The sequence below is a fragment of the Pagrus major genome, chromosome 11, assembly GCF_040436345.1.
Source record: "Pagrus major chromosome 11, Pma_NU_1.0".
NCBI lineage: Eukaryota > Metazoa > Chordata > Actinopteri > Spariformes > Sparidae > Pagrus > Pagrus major.
The window spans coordinates 9562812-9590773 of record NC_133225.1 but is presented as its reverse complement, the minus strand read 5'-3'; the positions used below and the strand labels follow the sequence as shown (position 1 = coordinate 9590773).

The 27962-nt window shown below is 41.2% G+C and overlaps 1 protein-coding gene across 3 annotated transcripts in view; it reads left to right on the top strand.

Annotated features, from left to right (window-relative positions):
* suco (SUN domain containing ossification factor) overlaps positions 1 to 27962 on the top strand; it is a 41199-nt gene that overhangs the window by 8522 nt on the left and 4715 nt on the right. Inside the window, exons 2-21 of one of the 3 annotated variants that reach the window (XM_073477098.1) lie at positions 9427 to 9547; positions 11522 to 11623; positions 11828 to 12153; positions 12988 to 13128; positions 13478 to 13664; positions 14734 to 14845; positions 15337 to 15464; positions 15687 to 15754; positions 15864 to 15971; positions 16524 to 16629; positions 18632 to 18652; positions 18929 to 18984; positions 20614 to 20705; positions 21096 to 21161; positions 22159 to 22242; positions 23962 to 24043; positions 24183 to 25538; positions 25703 to 25790; positions 25912 to 26016; positions 27623 to 27777. In XM_073477098.1, coding sequence (XP_073333199.1) covers positions 9427 to 9547; positions 11522 to 11623; positions 11828 to 12153; positions 12988 to 13128; positions 13478 to 13664; positions 14734 to 14845; positions 15337 to 15464; positions 15687 to 15754; positions 15864 to 15971; positions 16524 to 16629; positions 18632 to 18652; positions 18929 to 18984; positions 20614 to 20705; positions 21096 to 21161; positions 22159 to 22242; positions 23962 to 24043; positions 24183 to 25538; positions 25703 to 25790; positions 25912 to 26016; positions 27623 to 27777 — 3504 coding nt within the window. The remainder of the gene's footprint in view (positions 1 to 9426; positions 9548 to 11521; positions 11624 to 11827; positions 12154 to 12987; positions 13129 to 13477; positions 13665 to 14733; positions 14846 to 15336; positions 15465 to 15686; positions 15755 to 15863; positions 15972 to 16523; positions 16630 to 18631; positions 18653 to 18928; positions 18985 to 20613; positions 20706 to 21095; positions 21162 to 22158; positions 22243 to 23961; positions 24044 to 24182; positions 25539 to 25702; positions 25791 to 25911; positions 26017 to 27622; positions 27778 to 27962) is intronic. The other 2 variants (XM_073477100.1, XM_073477099.1) reach the window with 2 other exon arrangements.

The following is a 27962-nucleotide window of genomic DNA, read 5'->3' as shown; positions in this document are numbered from 1 at the left end:
TTTGTTTTGAAAGAAAGAAGCAACATCAGCTGTTTTCGGGGTGTATAGTGACAAAGTATATATTTGTGGCTATAGAAGATGAATCACTTATATGATGATGGTGAAACAAAGTAAACTTAAAATGTTATGTTATAAGCCAGTTGTTCAGCTGACATCTGGCAATACAGAAATATCTTCTGTCATACCACCAGACTTCAGAGCAGCTTCTTTCAGGCTCATCCTCAGCACACCGCCATAAAAATAGTTTTCTGGCTTTAGGAATTGCATAGAAATTGCCTACCTTCCTGCTGTTGACCTTATGTGCCTGTGTAGGTCATTTAGAGGCATCACTATTAAATTGAGACTGTTTCATAACCAGTTAAAATGTCCTTGTAGTATTTTAAGTACAGTGCTCTTAACTTGATTGTATTATCTCATTTCATCATGAAAAAAACAGTTGACAGTTGATTCATGTTGTCTGTGCTCAGAGCCTCTCTGCCAGTTATCTCACAGTTTTCTTTTGCACTTGAACAGTATAGATAATGTTGTATGCACCTGACTTGGTGCTACTGTTGTATTATTGAGGTTTAAATATTATTGCATCAGTAATCTAGTTGATAACACACAGATCTCTAACTGTTTGACTATAGATGCAAATATCTTTAATATCAGTGCGCTGCAGCATGTAAGGTGAATGCAACCCTACAGGAGCAGCAGTTTTTTTTTCACCTGGTGACTTGGTCTGCTTAGTGCCACAGGCTAATTTCCAAATAGAGGTGTGTCTGTTCATTCATACTACATCCTAGAGAAAGACTCCTGTGTACCTCTGGAAGGATTTCTGTGCGTCACAGAGCCGGTGTAGTCAAAGACGGATCCTTCCAGATCAGAAAGACAAACATGCTTTACAAATAGCTTAAAGTAATGTGGATTATAAGACTTTGAGGCCTTTCATTATATTTAATGAACTCAAAGTGTTTTATCAAATTGCAATTATCTGGCTCTAAGGTTAAACAGGATAAAGTGGTGTCATTGTTCCAGGAACTACTGGGCTGCTGCCAGTGTGTTTTATAAGCATGGCATTTTAACAGTGAGTAATAATGAGTAAGCCCCTAATGAAATTCTCTTTGAACACAAGCATGACATCAGTTCATAGGCATTGTTCCATTGCTTGAACAAAGCATTATTAATCCAAGCTTATATAATATCACCCGGTTTTATTCATTTATTCCTGAAATACAAGTGGTGGATTGATATTTTAAACTTAAGTATACCGTTACCTGCATTAATTTCAGAGAGTAAGTCAACTCATTTGAGTAGCTTTCATGATATTAATTGATATAAAGTTAATGTATGTATTTCGCTTTGAAAAATACAGATCTAGTTGAATAATTTACCAATTCAAACAACAAAGGATCTATGTACATGTTCTCTTTTTTAAAATCAGCTTGATCTCAACAGATTTGGATCCACTTTATATGAAGAAGTCTGTTATCATTTTATTTCAAAGATTGTTTATATTTTCCACATTTGAGGTGCAAAATGAACTTGAATATTCCAATTTTACCAGCTTCTCAATAGATTAGCTTTTATTGTTTTGGCTGGTAAGTGGTTCCTTTTTTGTGCCCGGTTCTGTGCATTCATGTTTGTCCTTTCACCGTCCACCTTCAGTTCTGCACTTGAGAAAAATTAAGAAATTAAGATGGTTCAAGCTTTTTTTGCTTTTACTCATAAGCCCGAACCCTAACCATCCTAAGTTCTAAGTTGGACCAAAAAAACATTTTTTGGACAGTTGGGACTGATTTCTGAGGCGCTCGATAAGTGCAGACCAAGATCCTTACAGCAGGCCTGTGGTCATAATCGTCAGACAGGAAGACTATATAGGGCATGCCTCTGTTCCTCCTATACAGCAAGTCAGCACACAACATAAGAGCACTTAGGAAAATGGGCCTGCCACTCCAACCTCATTTACCACTTACTCCATGCAGGAGAACATTAGTAAATAGAGCAGCAATGCTAAGCTTTGGGGCTCATATGTCTGCAGCAGCATGTAATAAACATGAAGTGGAGCTTCTTTACTGCTACTGGTATTGATTTGCTAGAATTGTGAGCGTTAAACAGTGCCCACGTTTGGTAAAGATGCATTGATTACTTGATTGCTAATAAATAATTGGCTGGTTAGAAAAGTATAAGTGGGTTGTTGCAGGTTAGCCAATAGTAGGTATCAGTATCTTCTGCACCAAGGAAAATAGTTTTAGGAGATGGATGGGGGAGAGTTGTCAGATGCCCAAAAGGTGTGAGCCAAATGTTCAGTGGTCAGAAAATCTGTGTTTTGAATTTTGTTCATGTGTGTGCAGTAGAGCCGTTTTCAGAGCCTTGGCTGACTTTTGTTTGTCTTTAGATGACAGTAGGGGAAGCACAGATCCACAATTTCTCCATGTGTGCAAGAAATCAATACAAAATATATCTTGAAAGGGGGACATTTTTATATACTTAATTTCCAGACAGTAAAATTCACTAAAAAGGCCTTTGTGTACCTGAGCTGAAAACCAAATGTTCCATAGGTGAAGTGGCAGGTCCAATTCATGAGTGAGTTAGAGAGCTATTCACCAGTTCAGCCACTATGTCCTGACTGCCGCGAGGATGAACCAGTGGAGAGGATTATGGAGGATCAGCAGGCTTTAGAACAAACTGCTGCTCTACATTATTCCGTGCTTCGATGTGGAGAGAAATTGGATCGTAAACGTGCACAAACAAACATGTTCAGTGCTCCTAGGCTAGGCTTTTAGGCCCTGCCTCCCCCTCTTTCCCTCCAAACTGTGACAACACGTTTTAGTCTGCCTGGCAGATGCGCTGGCCTACTTTTACTGGCGAGCCCTGGCGCATCTCCCTGCCCCACAATCCACCTCTGCACACGTGGATCCTGGATTCTCTCTCAGCTCTTTTCCTCCCTGTCCTCCTGTCTGACCGTTTTTTTTCTGTCAGCTATGGATGTGGAGGTAAACAGTGTGCTTAATTTGGATTCTCTGCTGCTTGGATGATTTATTCTTGGAAATGTTGTTTTGTAAGAAAACAGCTGGGTTATTTGGTCTTTTATTGTGTGTGTGTGTTTGTGTGTGTGTGTGTGTGTGTCTTTGTTCTCTCCATGTGAATCCGATCAATTTATAAGAAAACTAAGTCACTTCGTCATCACGCTGTTCTCCATCAGCCTTTCTCGCGTCATTAACCCATCTCCCAGCACGCTGTACATCAAGAGCAAACTGAACTTCAGTGAAAAACATCACAAGACTCACCTCTGCCTCTGAGGACAGACACGCTATTCACATTCATTTTAAATTATAACCAAGACCATACCTATATTGATCTATTTGTCTAATTTACTCCATTGGTGCTTATGATTCCTTCCTCTTCTTATGCTTTTGTTTTTCTGTCTCCTCTCTATGTTTTGTCACAACAGCTGAGACAGTGACACAGTTTAAGTAATTTAAGGCAATTAAGGAGGGACAAGACTTAATGTACATCACATGCTGTCAGTAAGTCAAAGACTACGTGCGTGTGCGAGTCTGTATAATGAGCAGCAACAAGCTGATCTGAGATTTAGGCCAGTAGAGAGAACGGCAGCAACTTATCCACCTCGGCCCAGCTTATGTACTTTGTGTGTTGCATGCCGTGTCATGCTTCGAGAAAGAGTGTGCACGAGAGGCCACAGTGACAAAGCTCTCTTGATGTTGACTAATCAAACACAAGAGTCAATTGGAAGGATGTCAAAGCAAGTTCACACATGCTGTCCTGCTACATGAAAACTTATAGTTAGCAGGCTAACATCCTGCCTGAGAAGAGATCAGAGCTCAGGTTCCAAGCCACGCAGATGGTGATAATGTTTGACTGGCTGCTTGCAGATGAATCTATCTTCACCCTGTTGTCTCTGCAGTTTTGTCTGCATTGTGTGAACCCAGTCAGTTGGCACAGTACAGTAGAGTTGGTTTATACCACGTCTCCTGGTTCTGAATGGTGCTAAAGCCAACAGGAAATGTCAGGGGATTTGGCTGTTCGGAACCAGCAGAGACAGTGTATCAGGAGATGAAGCTAGCATGTCTGTGTGCCTCTGTGCAGTGCTGTGTTGCTTTTAATTGTATTACTGTGCATTGAGAGTATGATGGTGTAAAAAGTGAACAGTTTATTAAGATTATGGCTCAGGTTGTAGTTGTGTCCTCTAGGAAGAGACTCTTTTTGTTCGCTCGCATGTTTCTGTAGGAAGTGGTAACTGTTAATATCCTCTTGAGCAATTATTTGAATATTACAAAATGACTGAGCTGTTTGTAGTCAGAAACTAGCATAAAAGATGGGAAAAACTTCTCCAAAACCCCCAGGTGATTCTGAAATGGGACAGGAAACGGGGATAGGGAATGAGGAAGAGTTGCAGGCTTTTTGCATGCTGCTGACTCATTACTCTTGCCTCAGGCTCTCCTGTCATTGGCTTGGCATTGACCCACTACTGGTATGTAACATACATTTGACACTTGAACATTTAATCTTTAGGTCTCTGCATTTCTCTCCATATGTGGGTCATATGTTTCTCCTCCCACTGTTGCATAACCATCTTGAACTAAAAAGTAGGTCACAGTATGGCCCTCAGATAAGCCCCCTCTTCAACTTTTTTTCCTCTCTCCTGCTTTCCTTTTTTTTTTTCATTTTTAGAAGGATGAGGATGAGTGTACACACTCAGCGTCATCTCCAGGAGCAAATAGAAAGACCTAAAAGTGGAGGAGGTGGAAGTTAAAGGGCATCATTTACTGTTGTTATACAGTACTGGGCATTTCTGCTCTTAAATTGCTCCACGTTTTAATACCTGTGCTTGAATTTTTGTATTTGACTAGCACGCTGTTACTTGGCAGGTTCTAGTTAAACATTGGTTCATTGAATCAGATTTGCATGCGTCATCACGGATGTTTGTACAGGATTGTTTACTCTGTGACGGTTTCACTTAAGCCTGCATTGTGGCATGTAGTCTGTTTGTCATTCATGTATTTACACAAGTATATGCTTATCTGGGCCATTGAAGACCTTTTAAAAAAATTGATAACAAATAAATATTTAGGGAACATAAACAGACCATTAAAGAATGATTAGTCGGTGTGACTATTGGATATTATTAACAACAACTGCTGATACACATTTAAGATCAGATTTTACAACTTTTTGAAGAATTTAGTGAATTATGTGTGATTCCCCCAGGTCCTTAGTTAAAAATAGACTGTGAAACTAGACAGTGAAACAACCCAGATTTGTTTCAGAGAACATGCAGGAACAAAGAGATCTTGACATTAAAACTCCTCAGCAAGGCAGACCATGTGACATTTTGTATAGCAACTCTAAGGCTTTTTTTTTTTTTTGCATTCTGTGCAAAAATGGTAGCAATGATATTCTTTAGCTTTTGAGTAAACAGACCATCCAAAGACTCAACGTGCTTTCCTGTGTTCTGAACAAAGAGATGAATTCCAGCATGTAGGATCTACATAATGATCTGCCAATTATTGAGAATTCTATGTTGGGATACTGATTGGCCCTATAACCACACTTTAAACAGATGTATATGTTCTGAGTGGGTAGACTTGTCTGGCGATAAGAATCAGTATGAAAAATATACAGTGACATAAATAAAATATTTCTTTTCTTGGGCTGACTATACCACTGTAAACGTTCAAACTCTTTCCTAACTTCTTCTATAGCTCTCTACTACCTGCTTGTCTCAGGATGGATACATACAGTGAACAGTACATGCGTTACAAGTTATGAATAATTTTTGAATAACTCTCAAAGGTTTTACAGACTTTACCTGGAAGAAGAGTAGTGAGGTACTGTATAATGAGTGAGAGGGAAGGAAGGAAACTGAGAGATGCATTAGTTGCTCTGTCAAGGAATCTGATTTTCCATATTTTTTTTTTTACTTGACTTTAACTGCTGAGCTATCATCCAAGTTCCTACATGTTGGTATTGGCTTTTCCTAGATAGCAATGTCACTCTTTACCTCACAATGTAGGCTGTGTTATTTGGGTGTGTTGTTTGACATAATTCTTTCTCTTGGGGGCAAAGAGTAGACTTGACTGAACACGTAATTTGAAGACTATCTCTCGTTCAGTCTGCCCCAATAATGAACAGTTAGTTATTGAGTTACTCAAAATAGAATTTTTACAATTTGAAAAAAAAATGGCCTTAATAATCATTTTAGTTGTACAGGGTTCACATGATGTCCTCAATTTTCTGGTTTATTTGCAGCAATGTGTTACACAATTGTGTTCATCGTGTTGTAATCAGTAAAATACGTGGAAGGTGTCTTCCCTGTATTACATGGGTGATGTACTGTTTAAGGGTGGAGGACGTCACAGGAGATACTTGAAACGCAGTACAGCATAGTTTAAAGCTATGGAAAGCTAAATTTAGTCTGAAGCCTATATTAGCCTGGTGGTTCATGTTAACCCCTCAGTATCTGTACACTTTGTGACTCTTGGGTTTCCCTCACTGACTTTGTGCCCCCCCCAGCCTTTCAGGGGGAAGCATATATTCTGAGGTGTCAGTGCATATAGCAACATGCATACATATCAACATCAGCAGGGATCCAAAACAACAGTATATGTCATGTGTTGGTTTCGGCATCAGTTGCTGTCACAACTGAGGAGCGGGTGTGTCTTCCTAGACATGACATTTTGCACCCATGTTCAACATTCAGTCACAGATAAATCCATCATGGAAGAGGCAGACATATTAATTTCCTCAGTTGTCTTTGCTGCAACATACTCGCATGGTGAGGACGTTGCGTTTTCAGTAATGGGTGAAAACTCTTGTATGAAAACTTTAATAAATGGAACGTCAATTTGCGTAGAAGAAGCCTCAATATTTAGATTAATAATTTATCTTGTTGTTGAATTTGCTCATAAATCTGATGCAGCTTTTTTTAAAGATGCTCTGACAAATTAAGTCTGAGCTGGATGTCATCTTTTAAGTCTTCATCAATCACCTCAAATGTTAATGAACAGAATACAGATGGCAAGGCTCTCTGACTGACAGAACACTGACTGGTACAGATGGTTCTCCCTGTGTGATTGCGAGTATTTGTGCTCACCGCTCATCTTCCTCCTCATGGTTTCAGGCTGACAGGGTGCTAACATGACTGTCCATGTGTCCTGCTCCCTCCTGACATTGATATTTGACTGCTCAAGGGGAGCCGCTCCAGTTTCAGTCACATGGCTGTTTGTATCCGAGCTTTGAGTCTTTGTGCCTGTTGTCACTGATGCAGTGTGTGACTACAGAACACTTAGATTTATTATCCAGCATTCCCATGATGTACACAGGCAGCCTTCAGGTTAAACAAATGTACAATGCACATTTTGGTGCCTGTGGTTCCCCATAATGGGTCTCAGAACTTTGTATCTATCCATAAGGGCGTGGTTTTGCAGGATGTGGCAGTGCACTCTTTGTTGAGCCTCGTGACCGTCCCAGCCTCCAAACCAAATGATTTGTGTATTTGACCTTACATCTACGTGCATCAAAAAGTGATAGTCTTATAGTCCTTGTAACACCGTTTGGGTTGTTATATGAGAGGCTCTCTGTCGGAAAACCTTTTGAGGGGCCAACAGAGAGTAAAGTTAATTGTCATGTCGAATCTTCTCTTTTCATGTCAGCCCTGTTGGAGTTTTTCACCCACATCCTTTAATGCCATCAAACTAACCCAATGTTTCTAGGGTAACTAAAATGTTCACTTGCGCTTCAGCTCATAAACATCTTCAACTGCTGCAATTTCCATAATTGGTACTGAGCTCACTCCTTAGCTACTTCCATCATCATCTTCAGGAAAATCCTCTCTGGCATTTTACTTGTCCCTGCAATCAGGCAATCCTTATTGTTGAGCCCTGAATAAAACCTGGATAAAGATGCTACAGCGGTATCTGATTTACTTTTAAAACTGATTAAATAAGCGTATGTGTTGTAGTGGCCAGATTTGGTCTTGTTTGGCCTAATTAAGTGCCAGTGTGTGTGTAAGAGCGAGAGGAAGGTCTTCATTTGATGCCGGTGCTCTTCAGTTTAACTCAATCTGTATGTGATCACTAAGCCTAATAGCTTTAAAGCAGTCTGCTGACTGTCTTACTAAAGTTCAAAGAAGTTGTGCATAGATTGTTGAGTGATTGATTGATTGATGGATGAACAGGGAAAAACCCCTGTGAGCACCATAGCATTGGGAACATGTTTAGACAGACCTCTTGGGAGTTCAGCTCCATTCTTCATTTGAACTCCACTGATAAGGTGACCAACAGCTGCTGTGTCTTCTCTGTGCCTTTCCTCATCCTTTTGTTTCCTTATCATTCTCTTACCCCGTCTGCCTCTCTATATCTAATGGCCTCTCATCCTTTTCATCCCCGATTATTTTTTTCACTCTCTGTCATCAGGATTATACACTGTCCTGTATTGAAAAGGTGCTCCTGTTTTTACAGTAGCCCCATTGTTTTGCAGAGATAATGCAGGTTAGGCTGTGCTCCAGGCCTCTCCTCTTCATGTCGGCCTTGTTGGCCTTGAGCACACTCACTGCAGGCACAGAGCAGCTATGTTTTGCTACCAGTGTGTACTTTGCATTGTGGGTAGCCTTTAAAGTAGTTGAGCATGATCTAGTGCACAGGAAAGCAGGCATTAGGTATGCAAAAAATATGGAGGCTGAACTGAAACTCATCAAAGCTGTGAAAGCTGCATGCATGTGAGCTGTTCTGAGAAAACATTGTAGTGCTGGCACCTGAAAAGCCCTGCTAAGTTTCATGGGCAGAAACAAGCAGGAGGGGGAGAGATGAGTGGTTCAAAAAATGTAGTTTGCCTTGAGCAGTTTGCGGAGAGTGGAATTTAGTTTACACCGCTGATTTACAAATTATTATTCTCTTTCTGTCTTGGTCTTACTGCCACAATTTGATGGTCTCTCCCTTTGTAGCTCTGCTAAATAATAAATAGTAATAACAGCTTGGATTTATATAGCGCCTTTCACAAGATCCAGGGATGCTTTACACACTGCTACTTCTCATGCACATTCAGCCTCCTTTGCTTTCCTGCACTCACATATTTTCATCTCCTGTGCCCCGAGAGTTTGTGTCAATTGCTCCCTGATCAACTAAAGTGCTTTCTCTGTGGAGGATGTGATGTAATACAGCTTCTGCATACTTCTTAATTCAAAGGCAGGCACCCACTGCTTAAAGCATATTGGGCTCTGTAACTTCTAATCATTGTTTTAAACCCCTACCATAATGTGGAAATGGCAGCAAGTTGACACAGGTTTTTATTGTTGATATTTTTCCATCATCTTTGACAACTACTTATACAATAACTGTCATTCATTACCCTACATATTCCTTTTGTATGATGATAAGAATTAGTTTGCATTTTGCCAACGTTTTTTTTTCCTTGTCTGTGTTTCAGGTACCCCAGTCAATATGTGTATTGTTCAGAGCAGAGCTTATCTGGCCCAGGTCAGCCTGCGGGGGACAAAAACCCTGACGGCCAGAAGCAAGAGCAGGAGCAGGACTCCACGCAACACAAGGTGCGTTTAAGTTCGGCGACTGTACATGCTTAAAAACGAGTCCAATTTTCTGGTCCACATTGCTTCCAGCTGGAATACACTATTATAATATAGCACACATAGATACATTGATAAATGATATCAAATAACAATCCTTGAAAAACTGACTTTTTAATGTCTTAAAATTTCAACCATGCTGGCGAGAAACTATTTCTAATAGTAATAGTGTGTGTTTGTGTGTTTTAATGAGTTAATTGTTTTAATTATAATAATTAATTCCACACCTGGCAATGGGAATCGGCCAAGACACACATAAACACAAAAAACACATAAGCCAGTGCCCCCTCCAAGAGGCAGATCTGGGGGAAGAGCTCACTGGTGAGTGTTTAGCAGCTGGGACTTGAGCCATGTGGCCTTGTTGGGCGCAGCTTGAAAGAAATACCTGGTCGGCCGTCCTGTTCGGCCACGACCTGCAGGGGATAGTCTTTGGGGTTGGGGTATTGTAAGCCAAGTGGCAGGCAAAGACAGGGACCTAGCCATGCTGCCCCCTGGCATACTACACCTCTCTGGTGGGGACTCCTAACTCCTGGTCAGGGGCTGGACTCCCCACTTTCTTTCTTTAGTTTTCCAGGTTGAGAGTCGTAGGGCAGGTGCGAGGATAGTCATGAGCACCAGAGGGTCAGTTCTGTGCAACTAGGAGATCAGCTGTGGGCTTTGGTTGCTGCCGAAGGGACTGGCTGGGTAGAGGGACCTCTGGAATACCTTGCGTAGCCTGTTGTCACATGGCCCAGCCATGGATAAGTGGCAGAAGAAGAAGTGGAGGGATATTCAGTGTTTTGAACATTGCTGCTTCATCTTATTGGCCAGCTGTGGGATGGTGAGCAATGAGCAGTAACATCAGACTCACTGCTCGCAGTAAACAAAAAGCATTTATGCTGAGGGGGCAGAACACTAAGAGGATGTGGTGGCAGCTGGGTCCTGCACTTTAAAGACCCACTAACCACTGGTGAGAAGTACAGTTGGAGAGATGGAGAATGGAGGGTAAGCCATAAATAATTGGTGTGAATGATCGTGGAGGTCCTGGATTATAGAGACAGGCCTGTTGATGGTGGGAGGGTGAAGTGATTGCATAATTCTTTGCTGCTCCCACCAAGACAGGCGTAACTGAGTAAGAAAACAACATATCAGTCATTTTGCCATATCTCTCTAACTTTACAACTGATAGTCTTGTTGTATAATTGAAACAATGTCCAGATCAAAGAGTGAAAACGGTATTCAGTACATAAAGATTAGAGCCACTTCCAGGTAAAAAGATACTTAGAAAGCAGCCCAGTTACACATTGTCAAGAACATATGTTTCCCTAGATATTGAGTCATAGAGGTGTGTGTGAAATAGGACCAGAGTTCAGAGTACACAAAGCTTGTTGGAGACCAATCCATCTTAAATCAGTCAACAAGAGTTTGCCAGAGGGGGACTGCTGCTGGCTCAGAGCTGGGTCTGGATTATATATTTGAAATCCTCAGCTCTTATGAATGGGCCCTCAAAGTTATGTGTGTGTTTGGGGAAATCTGTGCACGAGTATCAAAAAGAATGATAATTTGTGGAAGCGAGTGTGTTTTGGTATGCATGTGTGAGCACAGATGAAGGGGAATCATTGTTTGTGGTCCAGTAACAACCAGGCGTGCCAGGGCAGTTCAACAGGCCTGGCAGTCTGTCACTGGCCTTTATAACACGGCCTTTGTCTGACAACAAAAGGCTTTTTTCATAACCTTGGATGCAAAGACCTTTTACATCTACCATTTTCACACAAAAATTAGTTTTTGAAAATAAACATAATTTATCAATAATGTCTTTCAAAGAGTTTGAAGAGTCATCCTGTGAGGAAGCAACAAATATATCTCATATATTGTAGCTGCTATGTCAACATTTAAAGTTCCTGTTCAAGAATTTGGAGTGTGTTATGATGTGGATTCTTTATTTTTTTTTTCTCCCAGGTGTTGGAAGAATGGACGACACATACATCCTACGATATGGGACTGGAGACAGAGAGAGCAGCGCTAGAAAAACTGGCAACACACAATGTACACCAAGAACAGGTAACGTCATAAACTGTATCTACAGGTTATTTTAAAAGGTCTCAAAACTAAGGCTGGGCAATATTGTCTGAATATTTAATGATATAATCCAAAATGCTGAAAGTCTTTACGATTAAAAACTGTATTTCTCATTATTTACTTTTTATTTTAGCTGTTGATGGACTATGTTTTGTATGTGAATGTTTTTGTGTTTTCTCCCACCAGACTGTGAATCCTCGGGAAGCTGAGGTGAAGGAGACTAGGCCTGACCCAGAGTCTGATACTGTATCTGAAGCTCCTGAGCCAGAACCCCACCCAGACCCCCAGGCAGATTTAGTGCAGACTGACGCCCAGGACCACAACCAGGAAGTCCCTGTGTCCCCCACTCCAGTACCAGTTCCAGCACAGGGCCACGTGTCCACAGATGGCCCAACAGAGACCTTCAGCAAAGTCCCCGCTGCACACCCCAGCCTGGAGTCGCATCCAGCCACATCCCCACATGAAGCTGAAAACACACCTACCTCACAGAGTGCCGGCCAGACCCACACAGGGTAAGCTTACATTCACCTCCTCATTCCAGAGAGCTGCTCTCTGGCCTTAGAAGTTGGCTTTAACCTCAGAGAAGTCTCATTGGTTAACTAATATTATAATCGTAGATGACTAAGAAAATGCATTTTCTTCTTTGGAGGGTTAAAGCCAACTTCACTCACAATCTATGTATCTATGTTTTCCAATGCTGCCATTGTCATGCCAGACGTTGCACATTTTCTTTGATATTTTTGTTGGTTAATGTTTGTTCCCTTCAGTTGTTTCTTTTATTTTGATTATTTTAAGTCACTATTGACTAATCACAAACTGAAAAAGAATCTTAAATGAGAGTTGGTCTTACATCTTGGATATTTCAAAGTCCCTTTCCCTGGCAGCCACGGTTGTGAAGTTACAAGGAACTGCTCATGTACAGTGAATTTTGTCGAATGGACTTTGGGATGGACGCACTTGGACATTGTGGAAAATCACCGGTGAGGAAGTAGAACTTTGACCAAGATTAGTCTGGATATCCTTGGACCAAACCTTCAAGAAGAATATGTCCATGCAGTGGCACATTTGTATTCAACTCCTTGATCAAAGCGGCTGTCAACAGCAGGACATTTTAAGACTCAGCTGCCCAATCAGCAAACGACCTCGCCATCCCCTTTGTCCACCCATTTCCTCCTCTACTCTCTCGTTCTCCTACCTTTTCTTTCTCTCTTTCTCTCTCTCCACTTTGTGTCCTTTGTCTACTCTTCTTCATCCCCTTCCCTACCTCTCTCCTACCCCATCTTCGTCTCTCTACCCTCCCTAGTGTATGGAGGTGTGGTAAACACCATGTCCTTTCTTTCCCTCAGTGCAGTGTGGGTTGCCAGTGCAGGAGATGAACTCCCAGTAGACAACTTTGTCTTTGCTGAGCACTCTGATTCACAGTGCGGGGTCATTCCCCCCGAACTGGCAACCTGTGAAAACTCTCCTTTTGGCAGCCCTCTCCTCAGGTGAGTTTCTAACCCCCAGAAGCCAATCAAAGCACAGAGACAGGTAATCAAGTCACAAGCTACACCTCTCTGCTGTGCGCAACCGTCGACCGCTGGCCTTGCTCTCCACTTGCTTCTGCTTTTTTATTTTTTATTTCCTTTTTCCATCGTTTTGCCTGCTCACAACCAAGGACTGTCAGTACTTTCAAATAAATTGAACATTTTTAATGTTTTGCATCATGTGTCCAACATTGCCGCATACTTACTTGTGTTCTCCACCCTTCTTTATCCTTATTCCTCCCCTTTCTTTTACCTTCTCTTCCAATTCCTCTACCCTCTCCACCTCTTTGGCCCCGTCTCTGTGCTACAGTGTGGATGAGGCTGGCATAGAGGACCAGTGGTCAGACCAGAGCCACAGCTCTGGTCTTGAAGCAGAGGTCCAGTCTACTCCAGGCAATGTGGACCAGGAACAACAGCAGCAGCGTCAGGAGCTGGACGACAGACTGTCTGATTTCCAACTGGAGGGCAACACTTCACAACACCAACAAGAACGCAAGGTCAGCAGATCGTGGTTCCCAAGTATTTCTCCCATGTATCGGTAGTCCATGCAGAAAGGTTTTTAAAGGGTATTATACTATGCAGGAAAATCCTAAAAAAATAACTAAACAAAAAAAAAATCAGATTTTCTTATTATTTTGTTGTGTGCGGGACATTTCTGAGTGTCAGCCGTTGGGCAGTGGTGTGTAATCGCCAGCAAATAACAGTCGGGATTCTCTAAAAATGTAGCGACCAGGTTACTATTCCATCTCTTTACTGTGCTCCCGGTCTGTCGTGGATGTATAAAAAGCTGCCAGCCTGTTTGACTGAGGGCAGGGCTACGCTACTTACAGTTACATTTAAGTAAGTAAGTATCAGTAAGAGTAGTAGTATTGACTAAAATTTGGCTGATATCGTAAGAGACAAACATGAGCAGGGTGAGCAACTGTGGCCTAAATATGCTGTTTGTCACATGGTAAGTCCTCTGCCCACACATTGTTAGTCAGACTTTTAGGCACAACTGCAGTCAGCTTACCATGAAAGTTATAATTATTCAGTGTGAACAGCTGTTCTAGTTACAGGTAGCTTTTGAATGTTTCAGGTGGAAAATGCTGAGTCAGCTCGCTTTCAGTTGCTTTTTTCATGGTTCAAGGTTAATGAAAGACGACTGTGCTCGGGGGAAATTTACTTATTCTCAGTGGGATTGTCTGCCATTTGTGTCTGAACTGTTGGGGTGTTTACATAACAGGCTGTCTGAGTTGGTGGATTTTTAGGATCAGACTCTCGTGAGGTCCAAAAGGGTGCTTATGTAATCCATCACAATATTATTCACAGCTCAGTGCATTTCAATGCTTCAGTGGCCAGAGGCGAGCAGACTACCATGAACTGTGGATGGGTATAGTGGCTGGTCAGAGCATGCAATTCATGAAGTGGATCACAGATGCTGGGATACAAATAATCTTGTTAGTCGTATTAAGCAATAGTAGATTAATTTACTCTTGCATATCAGGATTTAAGCATGTGAGGAGATTAGGTGAGGTAATTATCACTATGAGCCTGTGTGTGTGATACACGTGTCTGTGTGTTCAGGCAGGGGATGCCAGTCCTGCTAAGGAGACTGATCCGTCAGTGCCCAGCAAAGAAGACATCCCCACTTTCGACGAGTGGAAGAAACAAGTCATGGAGGTGGAGATGGAGAAAAGTAAGTGCATACGTTATTAAAGCACACATTTAGAGACAAAAATGGAAAGAGAGACATCACGCTAACAACAAAGTGCAGTGCCCCTAAGTAAGTTTGGATCCAGAGTCTTGCTTCAAGGCAAATACAGTCCAATGATGTTAATCTGACTGTGTGACACAGGCAGTGCTTCTTTAGACAAAAGAGGACATTGTGTCAGTGTTCATGTACATCTCGTACATCTTGTCCTTCGTACTACTAGTTTTCTGTGCAGTGTCCCCCTCTACCTCTTTTTTCTTTTCTTTCCTTTCCTTCCTTTTGTTCTATTCCTGTCAATCTCTGTCACCATCTCCCTCTCTGTTCTCTCTTTCTCCTTCTGCACGGCATTTACAGTGGTCAGCAGAGCGTGTGTTTACGAGTGTTGCGTAACCTCTCTACTCGTTCCTCTCATGCAACTCTTCCTTCTTTTTTCAGTGTCTGTAATAGTCCTAATGTAACACTCCATCTCTGCCCAGGTCAGTCTCTCCACACCTCAACCAGCGGCAGCCCCCACCCGGTGAAAAAGGTCCAGAAAAACTTCAAGAATAACTACGCCTCTGTGGAGTGTGGTGCCAAGATACTCTCTGCCAACAATGAGGCCAAGGTTAGACACACATCACCCCTGTCCCCTTTTGCCTACATACAAGCATAGATGTTTAGTTGCAGATGGAAGAAACCTGCTTCATTACATTTAGGATATGTATTTAAGCCAAACCTGGGACAATAAACAATGTTTATGGCTGTTAAATAAGTGAATAAATTAAATCAAAAACTTGTGATTATAATGGTGGATGCTGATTTGCTCATTATTCTGTCTCTTCTTCAGAGCACTTCAGCTATTCTCATGGAGAATATGGACCTTTACATGCTAAATCCTTGCAGCAACAAAATCTGGTGAGTGCACTGACACACTCTCATACAAGTCTGTCTATAACACAGCTGAATTTTAGCAAGTTTCATACAAATATATCTTTAAATAAACATTCTGTTTCCCTCTCTCCAGGTTTGTGATAGAGCTCTGTGAGCCCATTCAAGTCAAGCAGCTGGACATTGCTAACTTTGAGCTCTTTTCTTCAACACCTAAAGACTTTTTAGTTTCCATCAGTGACAGGTACACTCACTTGTCTTTCTATTTTCTTTCAACCAATTTTAAACCTGACTGATATGTTCTCAAAGGCATGTGGTTGGTTTGTGACAAGCAAAGAGCACTGCATTGGGCTATGCAGAGGCCTCCAGGCCACTATGCACTGTCTTCTCCAGCTGACACACAATTGAGTACATGGAGGCAGGAAGATTTTCAGCAAAAAGGGTCCCCCATTTTGGGAGATGGCCAAACTGGCTGGCACATGGTTAAAATAAAACTGGTAACATCAAAACTGGTTAAAATCATTCTCCTCCCCCCTCATGTATTATCAGCTCTAACTTTAGTGCTGCCTGAGCTGTTGTGTTCTTTTGTTTTGGATTTCACGGCCAGGAATTATTTCCAGCGTCATCTTGCACCACATCTCATAAATTCCCCCCTCTGGCATGAAAGGACAGACCTCCAGTCACATGGAGCACAGTAGCATTTGCACCCAGCCTTTGAGAACATGCCAAAATGTGTTTGAAGCACATTGTACAACTCAAAGACAGGCATCTTACCTTTCCTTTGTTCTGTGTGCAGATATCCTACCAACAAGTGGGTAAAGCTTGGTACTTTCCACGCCCGTGATGAGCGCATAGTCCAGAGCTTCCCACTGGACGAGCAGCTTTATGCTAAATATGTGAAGGTACAGTATTGATTTCTTCTTCCTCCTACTCTAAAAGTATGCTTTTGTTTCAAGGAGAGGAAGCACAAACAATTAATTTATTCATTCTCAGTAGTATATTACATTTCGTCGTCGATAAATACACACAGACACATTCATACAGATGGGTTAAAGCTGTACTTTAAGCTCAGGGGACCCTCTTATGACTTCATGGTAAGTTAGCCATGCCGTCAGTGGGTCCTGTAACTGCTCCCTTCAACTGGATGAAGAAATGTGACTGAGGGTGTGTGTTCATGACAGTGTTTTACTTGTCTGAACTAAAGGGCAGATACACATTACTATTGCGTTGATTCTATTTGAGTTTTGGGTGTCACAGCTCTTCAGGCCGAGTTGGTCCATTGTAGTGTGGGCCAAAAGCTACTGACACTCAGGAAGTGAGATCATCAGTGTGTAATGTTAAAGGATGACAACTGTTGCCTTCTGTCTCTGTTCCCACAAAGATTAATTTAAACTTTAGGTCTTCAAATGTTTGAGTTGTACCACTGAATGCAGGACATTTTTTATGTGACAGGTGTGAGCTAAAAAACTGGCAAGCGAGCTTGAGAGTAGTGTGGCAGGATGTGAATGCAAAAGTATTTCAGAGTCCAGTTCATCCAGGTTTCACTAGCTACATTAACATGGAGCCTAATATTCAGTTTATAATTGGTTTAAAAGCCCAAACAGAATTAAAATGCTCAATATAAACACCTCAATCAGAATTAACAAGGCCCACATTGGTTGAAGAGAGGTACTTTCAACCTCTCATAACCCAATCAAAATAAAAACTGTCCCATGTTAACGATATAACCTGATTATTTCTGGCTGCATTCTTTCTGCTAATGCCCACCGTCTTGACGTAATTTCTCCACTAACCAAAGATGACTGCTTCACAGGGAAGTACTGTGCAGTAGATATCCATCTTCAGGACAAAAGAAATCAAATGTCCAATGAGGAAAAGGATTGCACAAATCACTTTGCATGTCACACAGCTGTTCTGATTAAATCCGCTGTTGCGTGTAAACACCACACCCTATTAATCCCATCCTATGTAAACATAGCTACTCTTGACCGATGATCTGCAACTCTCCATCCACAGTTTCACTTAAATTTGTCTGCTTTTGCCTAAAATTTGCACAAATAGCTGTTCTTTGATTGACTCTTTTGGTTCAGTCACACACAGCTTCCCTGTTGCTGAGTGTTTTGTTCTCTATAATAACTCGGTCATTCAAGATGTCCTCGATTCTGACCGACTGAAAACTAAAACTTGGTGTCTCTTAGTGAAAATTCATTACACATACGGTGTCTGGTTTTTCAATTTATTTTTTTTTGTTATTTCCAAACCCATTCTGTTTTCACACAAAACAGAAATATTGTTCTCATAGGATAACACTAGGCTACATTAATTTGACCAAGTGTTGATGTGATAAATGATAAGTACATGTGCTTTTCTGAGCTGTCGCTCTGCTCACACTTCTACCCTCAGTGTTGCTCACTAAATACTGACTGTGCAGACATGTTAAACAGTTGCACGGATGATTATCCTTTCTATGTTGTGAGTGTGGGAGTTAAGTGTGGGTGCTCGCTGTGATTCATGCGCTCTGTTATGAAATGATTGTGTTTGTATTACATAAACTGATTTTTGTCCAGGGAGTTATAAGATTATCTTGTTTTAGTTACTGCTTTGATCTAAGCAGCTGAAAAATGTCTTGTTCTAATGTTTCTGTCTTGAGCTTGTCTGTCTACCTGTCTGTCTTGCTTGTGCTTCTTTCTAGCAGCTTGTAAATAACCTCTTTTTAGTATTTTGTCTGTGGACTTTTACAGAACAATGATCCAGCATACACAAGCAGTGTGTTTGTCTTATGACAGAGCCCGACTGTAAGCAAATGCCTGACTTGCTTGTAGCTTGAATCAGTCCTTACTGATTTCTTTCTCTTGTTTTCTTTCTCTCTCCTCCTGTCCTTCTCCTGTTTTCCTCTCGCATCAGATGTTCATCAAGTACATAAAGGTTAGCACTCTTCTCTCTCTGTCAGAGGTTGTGTTGCACTTTAAAATACGATCTTGTAATACACTTTAATGGGTGAGCTTTGGCAGAGCACCATCTTTAATGCATGTGAAAGATATTACACTAGTATAACATGCAAACACGCCATATTGTCAACGCTTTGAAATTCAAGTATTTATTTTTCCTGGTTTTGGTGGTATTATGGGTTTATTGAGTTGGGTGCACATACATTATTGGCTTTAATGATATAATCAATTTTACCATCCATTTACCCTGCAGGTTGAGCTCCTCTCCCACTTTGGATCAGAACACTTTTGTCCTCTCAGTCTCATCAGGTAAGATACTAAATAGCTCTTCCAATTCACTTCTTATTCCAGGGCTTCTTGAGTTTGCTGAATCTAAATTAGCGCTACATGATCAGAGAAAACAGAAAAAGGACTATTGTATTCTCTTTTGCTCAAAAGTTAGAAAGCCTACAACAACCAGAATGCACTGCACCACACCAATAAACACGCTCCGGCTTGTGGTTGATGTACTGTGACTTGGGAAGTCCAAACAATCTTGTATAACAGCTAAACAGTACACTAAAGTATGTGTCTGAAAGCATTTAAGTGGATAAATAATTGGCGATGCTGTTACAGAATCTTGGTTCATATTTGAACAGCACTGCCTCATTTTACAATTTAATCTGAGTTTGGTCCATCTGCGAGCGGGGTGGCTTTCCCTGTTGATCCAACCTCTTGTACTTTTTGTGTCCGTTGAGGTGGGCATTCAAAAATGCAGAAACACAATCTGCAGTTCATACAACTGCCCTAGAGACAGCAAAAGTGAGCAGGAGGAAAGTTTAACACTGTTCATTTGAATTTGCATATGCTATCAATGTTGTAATGATATGAATCTGGTGGAAAATCAGCAGAGTTTCTCTGTGAAGATCTTATACACTTCAAACCCTTTCTATTTTATTATTTGATTAATTTGAAAAATGCCAGTGCTTTTAGTGATGGACAGAGCTTTATTCACTGCAGAGGCGCTTGGGAGGGGGAGGATCTATTACTGCAAGGTTACTGCCCTTACTTTTGTTAAGAAAATAGAAACACAGGAAATTGTATGTGTCTGTACCTAAAACCACACACCGCTTCATTCTGCCAGAACCAACAAACCAATTTTCATCTTTTTCATTTTGCTCTCATTTTACACTGGTGAAAAATGTATACATTGTTTGTTTTATCCTGAAGAATGTGTCAGTCAGTCAGTCTCTTATTAGATTATACAAGAAATGTTGTTGATCTTTTGCTCAGTCTCTTATTCCCTACCTCTCCTTTAGTGGTCTTTTGCTTTATGCACTCATCACATCCAAAACATGGTTGTTTATATTTCTGCACATTACTAATGACTCTGTTTCACCTGTTTACATTTAGAATTTTTTATCCATTTTTTTAAGCCCTCTCTTGTAGACGTACTGTTTATTTTCTTTATAGCTCTGTAATTTTCCATCACAGACTGGGGCCCAGCTTACATTGAGTCAAATCAGTCGTCAAATTAATTGCATTAAATAACACAACACAGAAATGCTTTGTAGCTTTGCATTGTACTGTCTTTTTAATTGTAGGAAAACAAACTTAACCTCATCATGCAGAATTAATAATTTCACACAAAAACGCACATATAGATACATGTCCCAGGTCAGCAGGGTCGTCAGAGACTTATTTTGAAGGAGCTGTTAGAGTTTAAAGGGGTCGTAAAACTCTTCTGCACATGTTTACAAGAAGGCTAATCATTATCTCTAGTTATTTTAGATTACCAATTTCCATGACCCTTCTCTTAGAATCTCATCTCTTCAAAAGCTGCCTTTCTCCAGAAACATTTTGCCACCCCCTTTGTGTAATAATAACAATAACAACCTTTGTCCTTTTCCGTAGGTATGTTTGTTTGTGTAACACATTATGCGTGTGTGTTTTGTGTAGGGTGTTTGGTACCAGCATGGTGGAGGAGTACGAGGAGATAGCAGATTCCCAGTACCCCTCAGAGAGACTGGAGTACTTGGATGAAGACTATGGTAAGATGATCTGTTATGTCATGAAATGTGATTTTTTTAAACATATGTTGTCCTTTTTTTTTTTTTTACAACATCAATTACAAATTAACCATTTTTATTCAACTAACAGATAAATGCACGTTTTAAGATTAAAATAATTTTAAACTGCCTCACCTGGAAGAACAAATAAAAGTGCTGCAAATTAGACAACAAAGGACCCTGAGTAGAGAGTCAAATGACATTCTTGCTCTTCAGCTTAATCACCAAATACCTCAGGCTTGAGTTAACTATTAATAACAGCTGACCTTTTGCACCTGAGTTTTCTTTACAGACTCCTCAACTCTGGCAGTGTTTTGTTATATTTTTTTGGTAAAATTCTATTTAAAAAAACAGTATGTCGTTTTTCCTCAGACTATCCTCCTGGCTACCAACCATCAGAGGACAAGGCCTCCAAAAACCTGCTCGGCTCAGCAACAAGTACGTACACAAAGACTCAGACATGCATAAATGGCTACATTAATGAAGACTAACGTACATCAAATAAGCTACAACATGGTTGAAAATAAGCAAAGATTAGATCCATTGTTTGTTTGCGTAATGAATGTTTAATCAAGCATTTCATTATTTATTAACAGTGAAATAATGACTAACTCAAGTTTAATTTACTATAAATTTACCATTTATTGATGATGGTTATTATAAAGTACTACCGAACATGTTACTCTAGGTTTTAAAGGGTTGGAGAACATTTTTGAAGACTTGTATTTACTACTGTCCTGCAGTGAATGCTTCCTCATTCTGTTGCAGTTTGTGGTGGCAGTGTATAGTTTGGAGGCTTCAAATCCTGAAATGTTAATTTAAGTGGTCCGTTGAATGTGATACTGTAGTTAGAGGAAAGTAATTACCAGGATGCACAGCTTTCCCAGTCGTTGGTGCAGCAACCAAAGGAAACAGCAGTGAGTTATGGACTGATTCCTTGTAAGTCAGTGTTGAATATTTCCTCAGAATTGGTAACGCACATAATCACACAGATGTATTCTGGGGTTTGGGTTCTAGAAATGTTGAGCTTGCACAAGACTTTTTAAACCACACACACACACACACACACACACACACACACACACGCACACACACACACACGTGCACACTGGTGCCCCTCTGTCTCCTGTCTCCTGATTTAGCAAAGGAAGGACTTGTGCACACACACGAACAGATACTGTACACACAAATTCTTCAGTGCTCAAACATTACAACCATTACTACCTGGAAAAGAAAGTTCAAGACAGGAAAGTTAAATAGGGGAATTACTGCAACTACAGCGTCAGAGAGGAGAGTTAGAGAAAAAAAGGAACAACAAATGCCAAAACTTGCGCTTTCATTGAATTGGACCGCAAGCTGCTGTGTGTCTACTCATTTACCAGGAACCCTTATGCCTTTCAGAATAACTGCAGTGTGGGTTTTTTTTTTCTTCTAGATGCCATCCTAAACATGGTAAACAACATTGCTGCTAACGTGCTGGGCGGCAAACCAGATCAGGAGGGTGGAACAGAAACAGGAGGTACTCATCCCTCTTCCACTTGATGCATCCTGTTTTTCTTCCTGCGTCACCTTTCATGTCAACACATGTCCACTTTTCTAATTTGCTACCTAAATCCTATCTTATCATTCTAATGTGGGAAGACTAATGTCTGACAATGGCAATGCTGTCGTGGTCTGTGGCATGTGGGATGCATTGGTGCAAACATTTGTTTTTCTTTTAAGATGGTTTGGTTTAGTTATCAGTTCGACAGCTGAAATATGTGCACTCTTTATCTGTAGTTCTTAGGAAAAATTGAACCAGCCTTCTTTTTTATTTGGAAACGAGGCTCTGCCATCTAGTTGCTGTTATTCTCTTTGAGCAACCACACCTTGACAAGTATAACTGGTTCATCCATAAAACTATTGATCATTTCCACATCAGCTCTCATAAAAAAAAAATAAAAAAAACTGAAACTCTCATACTATTGTTTGGCATGAGTCACTCATCCAGTTTTGATGCCATGTCATACTTGTCCTTTTCATTCATTGCAAATACAGAAACACAAGTTCATTGAAACACACTTACTCACATTTTCTTCCACAGAACATTTTAAAGAATGTATAGAAAACCACCGAACAACCCCCTTTTTCCTGCTCTCTGCTCAGCTGCCCTTTTTCTTCCTCTCTCTCTCTCTAGCTGCCTGTCTTTCCACATATTGTTTACATTAACTGCCTCTAAAACTAGGTCACTATGTTTCCTCCTTTAAAGCACAAGCATATGCATTGCCTTGAATGCTCTTGTGTGTGTGTGTGTGTGTATATATATGTATGTATGTATATGTATGTATGTATATATATGTATGTATGTATATATATGTATATATATATATATATATATATATATATATATATATATATATATATATATATATATATATATATATATATATATATATATATATATATACATATATATATATATATATATATATATATATATATATATATACATATATATATATATATATAATATGCTGACAGAACACGATGTTTATTTGGCCTTTGGCAGGAGGTCTCCAGCAGCGCTCCAGCAGCGCTTCAGCAGAACTTTAGCAGAACTTCAACAGAACTTTGACTATCTGTGGTTTACTTCTTGGCAGAGAAATACGATGAATTAAGACTGGGGGAGGCCTATGACGCCAAGCCTGTTTCTCCCATTTATCACACAGTGTTGATTCAGTGCAGCCTGACGCACAGATTTCACCTAGTTTTAAACTTTGTTGCACTTTGTTTGCTTCTTTATTATTTTTTTTAAGATTTGCGTTTCTCTAAATAAACGAAAGCAGAACACATGTACATTCATTCTAAAAGGAGTTTTATATTTGTTGTATTAGTACACAACATGTGTTCTTTATTTAAATGGAGTCCACAAAGTCATCATTGTGTTTAAAAAGTTGTACTGCTGCTCTGCAAAGTTACACTTCTGATTTCCATTTACACCCGCAGAGCAAGCAGGGAGGGAGACAGTGTGGGAGAGAGTTCAGTTCAAACTGGACTAGACTGGTTCACATTATTTCTGACTTTCCCAAACATGGGCCTGCAGCAAAAAGAGTCTCTGTTCCTCACTCCTACAGCCACATGGGGTTGGGGAGTAACCTGCCACTGCAAGTTACATTGTTCTGTGCAGTCTTGAACAGCAACCAAGTGAATCAAACTCCTGCTCTGAGTTTGTTAATAGTTGTGTTTGTCCTAATACCAGGTAATACAACATCAGAGGGGAGTGAGAAGGAGGGCACTGAAGTTACAACTAAACCAGCTGAAACACCTCCTGATGCGGCAGTGTAAGACCAATCAACCATTATGAATGTTAATTGATTCATGTCACAGAAGGATGAGTTAATTTTTTTCTTCTATAACCCTCCAAAAACACAATACTTCTGCTAATATGCTTCTAAATTTGTCTCTGTGTCTTTCTTCCAGACTGGAGCCTGCAGAACCAGAACAGCCTGCAACCCAGGAGGAATCTGCTGTCTCCAGTGACCCTTTCCCTCCATCAACAGACTCACATGAGGACAGACAGATTGTCACTCTGGTCGAGGAGGAGGAGGATGATGAAGAGCCCAGACAGTCTACTGTCACCCTGATGGAGGAGGAGGGGGAGGAAGAGGAAGAGAAGAGAGAGGAGGAGACGAGGAGGGAGGCAGACAGGAACCAGTGGGAGAACCAGACTTACTGTCCTTTCTCCTCCTTCTCCTCCCTGTCTCTGTCCTGCATGGCCACCCTGCCAGAGCTGCTCCACCGCTGGTGCTCCGCCAGGCTGGCCAAGGAGAGACTCCGCAGCCTCAGGCGGAGGCAGCTGAGCACTCAAACACAGACACATCCTGATGCAAACACCCCTTCCCTCACGCACACACCTCCACTGATCCCTCCCCCTGTTCCCACACCTGTTAAAGAAGCCCTCCCCCTCACAGAAAAGGCTCCAGAACCCGAGTTGCCCCAAAATGAGGGCAAAATCCTGGGTGAGGTGCATGTAACACATCCCAACACTCACACCCCTGACACACACACTCCAGAGCTCAACACCCACCTAGAGCCAAGTAGAACCACCACCATCCCCCCTCACAGTTTCTCAGACAGCCACAGCTCCCTGATGTGGCCTACCCCCACCCATGAGGAGAAGCTGCTCCCTCCAATTAAAGATGCAGCTCTGGACCCTGTCCCCACTCCACCCCTCCAAGCCATCTCCATCCCAGAGACGCAACAGGCCAGCAGTGCCACCCCCATCCTCGCTGTCAGCGCTCCCCCACAGCCTGTAGCCTCTGAGACAGCCTCTCCTGGTGTTGTGGTTCCTCCTGTCATGGAGCAGCCAGTTCATCCGCTTCCCACTGCATCCAGGCCCGAAGACCTTATCCCCCCTCCCACTGAGCTGCCAGCAGCTCCCGTACTGACAGACGCTCACACAGACTCAATAAAGTCAGGCACCGACAGTGGGGACTCACAGAGACACAGTGTCCAGACTTCTCAGGCTCACCTGGAGCAGGGGGACTCTCTCACTCAGACTGGAGAGCCCCATCGGGTGGAAGATTCGGTGGACGAGGACCTGTTGTCCACCAATGGGAACGTCCACCGGACGGCCACAGACTTCTACGCAGAGCTGCAGAATGGAGGAGATTATAATGGTGGAGGAGTGAATGGGAACGGTGTGTTATTGAACGGGGGAGCGGTGCATGGCTCCAGCCAGAAGGAGAGTGTGTTCATGAGGCTGAACAACAGGATCAAAGCCCTGGAGATGAACATGAGTCTCTCAAGCCGGTACCTGGAGGAGCTCAGCCAGAGGTAAACCATTGAAACTTCAAATGACACATTGATAACTTAATAACTTAACTTATAACTTTTTTTCATTGCTTATTCAACTAATATGACCAGTGCTCATACCATGAACTCAAAATCTGTGCAAGGGCACTTTAACAGGTTTTAATTTTTGCACTTGTGTTGCTTAGATACCGTAAACAGATGGAAGAGATGCAGAGAGCGTTCAATAAGACCATCATCAAACTGCAGAACACCTCCCGCATTGCTGAGGAGCAGGTGAGTTTAAACAATGTTGCTCAGAGCGAGACAAGTTAAAGCATAAAAAACAGACAATATAGTCTCATAGTTTACCTTTGTCTGATAGTAAAGACTTAAATGAGTGACTTGTGTGTTTCAGGACCAGAAGCAGACAGATTCAATCCAGGTGTTGCAGAGTCAGCTTGAGAACGTGACTAAACTGATGCTCAATCTTACCGCAACAGTGGGGCAGCTGCAGAGAGAGGTAACCCACTGTACTTCTATCAGTGATTGTTGTTGTGTAACCTGCTCCATATATAGTGATTACAGGTTCACACAATCAGTTCATAATGTCTGTTTACCGTACTAGTTTTGAGAGCTGACTAACACTGTAATATACATCCAAGCTAATAATTTGTGTACAGTGTTCAGTTCAGTGATTTTATTTCTCTGAGGACAATAATCATCTATATAAAGGGTGTTTCTGGTGGATCGTATGAACACCACAGTGGTTGTTTGGAGTACAACACTATTCATCAAACTGTTTGTTTTCTCTGCTGAACTGCCCGGGCCCGAACACAAACCAAAATCAGAAATGTGTTTGACTTCCTCCACGTGGCGCATAATGATCACAAGATGTTTGAAGTCGGACTGAACAGACCATATGGAAATGAGGCTGTGCAGCACTTTTTTAAACAAATTTAAAAAAGGCAAATACTGAGAAGATGATAGCTGAAAAAACATGGACAAATTATACGACTTATTATTATTTTAATTTCTGTAACCACTCCAGAGAATCGTTAGCTGAGACATGAGACAAAAAAAAAGGTTTGTTCAGAAATGGTTTATTAGCTGTCGGTGATACTATTGTGAGAAAGACAGATGCCGCTGTGTGGGCCATATAAATACAGAGAGAGCATGATAGCATTCACACAAGGCCACCATATAGCAACATTTGGAGACCATGCAAAACACACAAGTATTTCCATAGGTCATTCTCAGAATTCAGTCTGTCAACTCCTCAAAACTTTTAACTTTTCATGTTCAGCAGCTGAGTTCAAAGGTTATCCTTTTGACCTCCATTGAGAGCATACAGCTACAGTACAACTGATAAAAGAGGACATTTTGTACCCATAAGGAGTAGATTATATAAGAAACATATAGTTTTAAGAAAGATACATGCACAAAGAATGTAGTGAGCAGACACAGCTGGGAATATATTCCTATTAGATTTAATAAAATATAAAAATGTGCCATATTATCTTAAAAGACAGGAGAATATACTTTTTATTTCAGACTCTTTGCAGGTTCCCTTGAGAGAAAAAAGTGGAAAGTTTCTGGTAGAAGAACAGCTCATTTGTATTGTCCTTAATCAAAAGAACTGCTTCACAGGTCCAAATTAGACAGAAACCAAGGGTAACACCCTTAAACAGGAAGGAAAAAGTCCCAATAAAACCTTAGTAAGGAGGAGAAACCTTGGGAAAGATCACAAAAGGAGGAGGGACCTCCTTCCAAGACTAATAGCTGACTAGTTGGTAGCGTGACAAAGTGTAAAATCTGGGAGACAATGAAAGATTTTAGCATACCTGAATAACTCTATCCATCATTGCAAGTGAGGAAAAACTCAGGAGAGACTAAAGCAGATTATTTTAGTCTTGAGTTTACAAGTGAATTAATTCCTGCAAAACTTTTTTTTTCTTTGGGGACAAACTATTAATTACAAGGTTTTCTAATTCAGAGCAGAGTCTTAAATGCTCAACCTGCTGTTGTAGCAACCTACAGATGTAATATTTAATCCATGCTTTGTCATTTTATGTGGGAAAAGACATTATATGTATGTGTACTTTAACTGTTGAACCTTTTCTCTGCAGGTATCTGACCGTCAGAGCTACCTGGTGGTCTCTCTGGTTCTGTGTCTGGCTCTAGGCCTCCTGCTGTGTCTGCAGTGCTGCCGCAGCTCCTCTCCCAGCCCGAGCATCAACGCTGCTGCCCTTCCCAAGAGCAACCACTACCCAAGCCCGAAGAGGTTTGTCACAGACATTCCTGCAACACATGAATAGACAGATCTTTTTATTCAGAGTTATTTATAAGATTGTTGTTCTACCCTCCTCAGGTCTGTCATTATGATGCCCTACATCCTGTTTAGTGTTGCTGCTTTTAAATAGGGTGTATTAAATCACATTTTTGCTTCCCTTGTAATCTGCTTTCTAA